This window comes from Capra hircus, chromosome 1 (assembly GCF_001704415.2).
Source record: "Capra hircus breed San Clemente chromosome 1, ASM170441v1, whole genome shotgun sequence".
Classification (NCBI taxonomy): Eukaryota; Metazoa; Chordata; class Mammalia; order Artiodactyla; family Bovidae; genus Capra; species Capra hircus.
Window position 1 is genome coordinate 96,120,203 of NC_030808.1, and position 5,591 is coordinate 96,125,793.

The following is a 5,591-nucleotide window of genomic DNA, read 5'->3' on the forward strand; positions in this document are numbered from 1 at the left end:
TCATCAAGTATGTCACCACCACATATCCATCCTCTTGTGTCTTGCACATTTTAGTAGTTAGATCTCAGCAAAATATTCTTTGGATGGCATCACCGACTCAATGGACATGAGTCTGAGTAAACTCTGGGAGTTGGCAATGGACAGGGAGGCCTGGCGTGCTGCAGTCCATGGGCGGCAAAGAGTCGGACACGACTGAGCGACTGAACTGAACTGAAAATATTCTTCGAACGTTTACTGGGAGGCATTGTGGATGGCACCTCTATCCACGGGAATTCTCCAGGCAAGAATACCGGAGTGGGTTTCCACGCCCTCCTCCAGGAGTTCTTCCCAACCCCGGGATCGAACCCAAGTCTCCCGTACTGCAGGCGGATTCTTTACCATCTCAAACACCAGGGAAGCCCAAAAGTACTGCAGTGGGTAGCCTATCCCTTCTTCAGTGGATCTTCCCCACCCAGGAGTCGAACCGGGGTCTCCTTCATTACAGGCGGTTTCTTTACCAGCGGAGCTACCAGGGAAGTCCAGGATTAACTCTAAAACCTATAAATAGAATAAAATATAATAAATTACACACAATGTGTGAAAACGCGAGCACTACGTATTTTTCTCTTAAAAGATTTTCTTTTCACCCTCAAGAACCTAGTTTTGGCTCCACAAAACACTGATTTCCCTCAACAGTCATTTAGAAAACAAGACTTAAGGGTCAAAGCATATATATAGAAATAACTTTTTTGCTAGAGGATTATAATTGCAATATAAGACAGGAGATCCCAAAGGAACCTGAGACACTGCCTTGCCCTGATTTGGACGAAAGACCCAGGCGATTAGTGAAAAACGTTTCCTGCATCCCTCGGGTGTGTGCAGCTGGAGCGGTCTCCCAGAAAGTAACCGCAGAGACCACTGCGGTCAACCAGCATTTGCAGTCACCAGCGCAGTACCGTGAACGGTTTCTCCTACCCGCCGGCCGGCGCTCCCTAGTAAACTGACTGCCTCCAGCCCTCGGAGCCAACCCCCGGTTTCCTGGGTTACTGGCCTCCGCGCTCCTCCCATGTTCTCGCAGAGAGACGGCGATCTTACGTTCTTGGCGCGTGACGCAGCACGCTGCGGTATAAATACGTGCGGCCGGCAGCCTCGCTCTCTCTCATCGCGCGGCAAGCCTTCAAGATGGCGCCGGTGAGTGTTCGTGTTGGTGTCGGGAGTGAGCTGATTTTCGCCTGTTGTAGATGAGTTTTGCAGCTGGCGAGTTGAGATCGTCTAATTTTAAGCAGAGGAAGGGTAAAATGGGGACTTCGGTTAGGAACACAAGCAGAACGTAAAGGTTGTGAGTTTTTTCTTAACTCCTGTCGACTGCCATGCGGTTTTGTGCATTTCGAGGTAGGCCCGAATTGGCTTAGATGGTTGGTCGTGGCAGCGCAGGGAACGAAGAGGAGGCAGGACGGTGAGCGGGGCTAGTGGGACAGCCTTTGGGCCGTTACTTTTTTTTTAATCTCACGCCTGATAACGCCGATGATACCCTGTTTGTTTCCACAAGGAAGCGACGGTCGGTAATGCAAGTCTAATGGCTTTGCCAGGCGGAGGGAGAGAGCTGAGGCACTCAACTTCCGGGATAGCCACGGTTGCAGAAGTTTCAGAGAAGTTAAAAGTTAGGAAGAGGTTTCTTCATTATCTCACGATAAAAGTTTTTTAAATGGTGAAAGCCAGAACTCTTAGGAGAATGTAAAAGTGGCGTTTTTCAAAGTTTTTACTTACTAAATAAGGGAACCAGTACCTAAAGCCGGTTAAAGAGCTTTAAAGCCATCCAAAGAGCATTTGAAATGTTAGGGTAAAACTGCATTTCTAAACCTAATTAGTACTCAGAGGTATAAATTGCCCAGTCAAGTCCAGCTCCTAGTATTCTCTTATACCAGTTTCAGCTAAGTCGCTCAGTCGTGTCCTACTCTTTGCGACCCCATGGACTGCAGCACGCCAGGCTTCTCTGTCATCACTAACTCCAGGAGCTTGCTCAGACTTAACTTCCTTCGAGTCGGTGTTGCCATACAACCATCTCATCCTCTGTTGTTCCCTTCTCGTGCCTTCAGTCTTTTCCCAGCATCAGGGTCTTTTCCAGTGAGTCAGTTCTCGTCAGATGGCCAGAGTAATGGAGCTTCAGCATGAATATTCAGGACTGATTTCCTTTAGGGTTGATTGGTTAGATCATGCAGTCCAAGAGACTCTCAAGGATTTTCTCCAGCACCACAGTTAAAAAGCGTCAATTCTTCAGCGCTCAGCTTTCTTTATGGTCCAACTTTCACATCTATACATGACTACTGGAAAAACCACAGATTGTGTCAAAGTTTGGATAAAAAATTTTGACACAAATATGTTTTTTTAAAAAGCAGAACAGATTAAAGATTCCAAGTGGTAGGCTACCTGATTCCCCACCTGCAGTGGGGGTGGCAGTAGTAAAGACATACCTGGTAATTTGAAATTGAACATGTGCCGTCTGGAAAATAATAAAAGCCCACAAAACTTAGTGTTGATAATTTGAGGGGGAAAAAATGGACCTGATCAGAAGTTCTGATCATGCTCTAGGTAACTTGTTTAAAGGAGGTTGATTCTCTTAATTTTTTCCATTTGAAAAATAGGATTCTTGGGAATCTTCTGGTGAAGGAAACTATAGGTCACCATGTACTTTGAGCTTTCTTGAATTTTGCAGTTGTGAAACATTTATATGATGAACAAGGGAAATTTCCAGCGGATTTCATGAAACTTGGTTTTTAACCAAGTTAATGAGTGTACTCCCCTACTCATAGCCAGGTTAGAAAAACGTAGGGTGTATAATTTTGTGCCATTTCAAACATATATAGCCTCATTGTACATCTCTGCACTGATAACAGGGTTTTGATTTTATATGTGAACAAATTGTTGTAGAGAGCCATACTTACATTAACTTTTCTGTAGAAGAAAGACAAGAAGCCTAAGAAGTCAACCTGGAAGTTTAATTTGGATCTTACTCATCCAGTAGAAGATGGAATTTTTGATTCTGGAAATTTTGTAAGTATCACTCTACTCAGCTTGGTTTTATCATTTTAGTAGAATTTCTAATAATGAATTATATAATCTTGGATTTTAACCTAATCTCTGTTCCTAGGGTACCTTCCCTAGTGAATATCTAGGGTTTTCTTCCCTAGTGTGGCATTTTTTCTGTTTTAAAATAGGAACAATTTCTGCGGGAAAAGGTTAAAGTGAATGGAAAAACTGGAAATCTTGGGAATGTCGTTCACATTGAACGCTTCAAGAATAAAATCATAGTCGTTTCTGAGAAACAGTTCTCTAAAAGGTTGGTATGTGTTTTCCATCGTGTTTTGTTTAAACAGTGTTGGGTGCTGTAATATTAGAATGTGTTTGAAGAAACATGTCTGTTGTGTAATACGGGAGTAGTGTCCTAGCTTCTAATAGAGCAGCCAGTCAGAGGTAAATTTCTCTAGTGTTCGTCCTGTGGCCAGTGTTCATTCATTAAAATTTTCTTAACAGATAGTAAATATTAATACTTCATAGTGACAGCACTGTTTGTTACTGCATAGCCTAGCATGAACCAAACACACTAGGTAGCCACTACCGAGGAACTTAAATTTAAGCATAGAAGAGAGATAATGAAATGCAGTAATGTAAGTAGTTGATAAGAGCTGTGTGTAAGTGCATAAAGAAAGTTGTTGTTTAAAGTGGTCAGGCAAAGCTTCATCTAAATGAAATACAGGAGTGAGCCAAAGACTTAGAAGCCTGTGGTGGTAGTACATATTAGCTATGGCTGTGAATTAATCACTAGGGATTTGGAGATGAAGTATCTGTCCCCAAGGTTCTTATGAACATGCAGATAACTGTTATAAATGCAATATTGTAATTGCTGCATTGCAGGTAGAGATTGGGATAGCAGGAGTTTGCGGAGAACCTGAGAGTAAGCTTAGTGTTGCCAATGGAATGAGATTCCTAATGGGGAGCAACATTGACAGAGGCAGGGAAGCTTGAGAGGAATGCGTAGGAGTTCAGAATTGTAAAACATAAAGGGAGAGTAATTGGAATAATGAAATCAGGCCACGCTGAAAGCTTTTTTTACAAGGACTGTGCCATATGCATGTTTTAAGACTGGATAATCTTGAACTTGTGAATAAGATTCAGCCCTGTTGACAGGTTGCCTCTTGTTGATCCAAGATGGGATTGAAATTAGGGAGATTGGTGGTAAGGAGAATGTTGATATTGGCTTGTAACATTTGAAGAATGAGATCATATTGTTTAATTTAAAAATCTAACGTCGCAGTAAGACTGAAGAGGAAGCTACTATTACTGCTATCCTTCATATTAGTCTCCAGCATATAAAGTTTATTGCGAGGGTGGGGGAGAATAAGGGTTTTGTTGTAGGGCATAAATTGATACTAATTGGGGTTGAGAATGCTACCTTATATCCCTAGCAGCCTTACTCAATGTTTAGTACAAATGAAATAATTAGAGGGAACTAGGAACACAGAAGATGAATATGACAGTGTGTCTTATATAGGCCTTTATTAAGTATTATATTTAATGAAATTTATTTTTATTTTAAAGGTATTTGAAGTACCTTACAAAGAAATACCTTAAAAAGAACAATCTTCGTGATTGGCTTCGTGTGGTTGCATCTGACAAGGAGACTTACGAGCTTCGTTACTTCCAGATTAGTCAAGATGAAGATGAATCTGAGTCTGAGGACTAGATCTTGCCATCCTTCATAGGGCTTTGCTTGTTAATAAAACTAATTAAGCATACAAAAGAAACATCTTGAAATGGACCTTCAGGCTATCAGTGAATAAAAAACATTACTCTGTATGTTAAACATTCATCTTTTATTTAAGTGTATGCTGGTCATATGGTGCTGGTTTTCCTTTAATACTTTTTTATAATTTTATTGGAGTGTAGTTGATTTACAGTGTTGTGTTAGTTTCAGGTATATAGCAAAGTGAATGAGTTATACATATATATCCACTCATTCTTTTGTTATATAGACCATTACAGAGTACTGAGTGCAGTTCCCTGTGCTATAACAGCAGTTTTTTAGTTATATGATTTATGTATGCTAAGTTGCTTCAGTTGTGTCCAACTCTGCAAACCCATGGACTGTAGCCTGCCAGGCTCCTCTGTCCATGGGATTCTCCAGGCAAGAATACTGGAGTGGGTTGCCATTTCCTGCTGTCATCTGTTTTATGTATAGTGGTGTGTACGTGCCAGTGTCAGTCTCCCAATGGATCCTTCTCCCCCCGTATCCCCTGGTAATCATAAGATTTCTGCATCTGATTTCTGTTTTGTAAATAAGCTTTTGTCCACCTCCCCCCTGCCCCCAAATATTTTGTATAAGTAATATTTAAATAGCTTATAGCTAGTGGAATTTCAGGATTTATCTAATGTACCAGTTTTACAGACGTTCTCAAGTTAAAAGTATATAGCAAAAACACAATTGAGTGTAACTATATAATAAAATATTTAGATTTGATCAACAGTCTATCTTTGTACAATGTGTAAATGAAATCTAAGCAGTCAGTTCAGTCGCTCAGTCGTGTCCGACTCTGCAACCCTGTGAATTGCAGCAC

The 5,591-nt window shown here is 41.2% G+C and overlaps 1 protein-coding gene across 1 annotated transcript; it reads left to right on the plus strand.

The window, feature by feature from the left end:
• Nucleotides 1,087–4,840, plus strand: RPL22L1 (ribosomal protein L22 like 1). Its single transcript, XM_005675323.2, has 4 exons — nt 1,087–1,170; nt 2,938–3,030; nt 3,195–3,316; nt 4,576–4,840. Exons 1-4 carry the CDS (start codon nt 1,162–1,164, stop codon nt 4,718–4,720), a joined length of 369 nt encoding a protein of 122 aa, XP_005675380.1. The 5' UTR covers nt 1,087–1,161; the 3' UTR covers nt 4,721–4,840.

Excerpts from the sequence above, each read along its gene's own strand:
- RPL22L1 (XM_005675323.2), top strand. Across the intron at positions 3,031-3,194 it reads TTTTTGATTCTGGAAATTTT|GAACAATTTCTGCGGGAAAA; the intron begins GTAAGTATCACT and ends GTTTTAAAATAG. Across the intron at positions 3,317-4,575 it reads GAGAAACAGTTCTCTAAAAG|GTATTTGAAGTACCTTACAA; the intron begins GTTGGTATGTGT and ends TTTATTTTAAAG.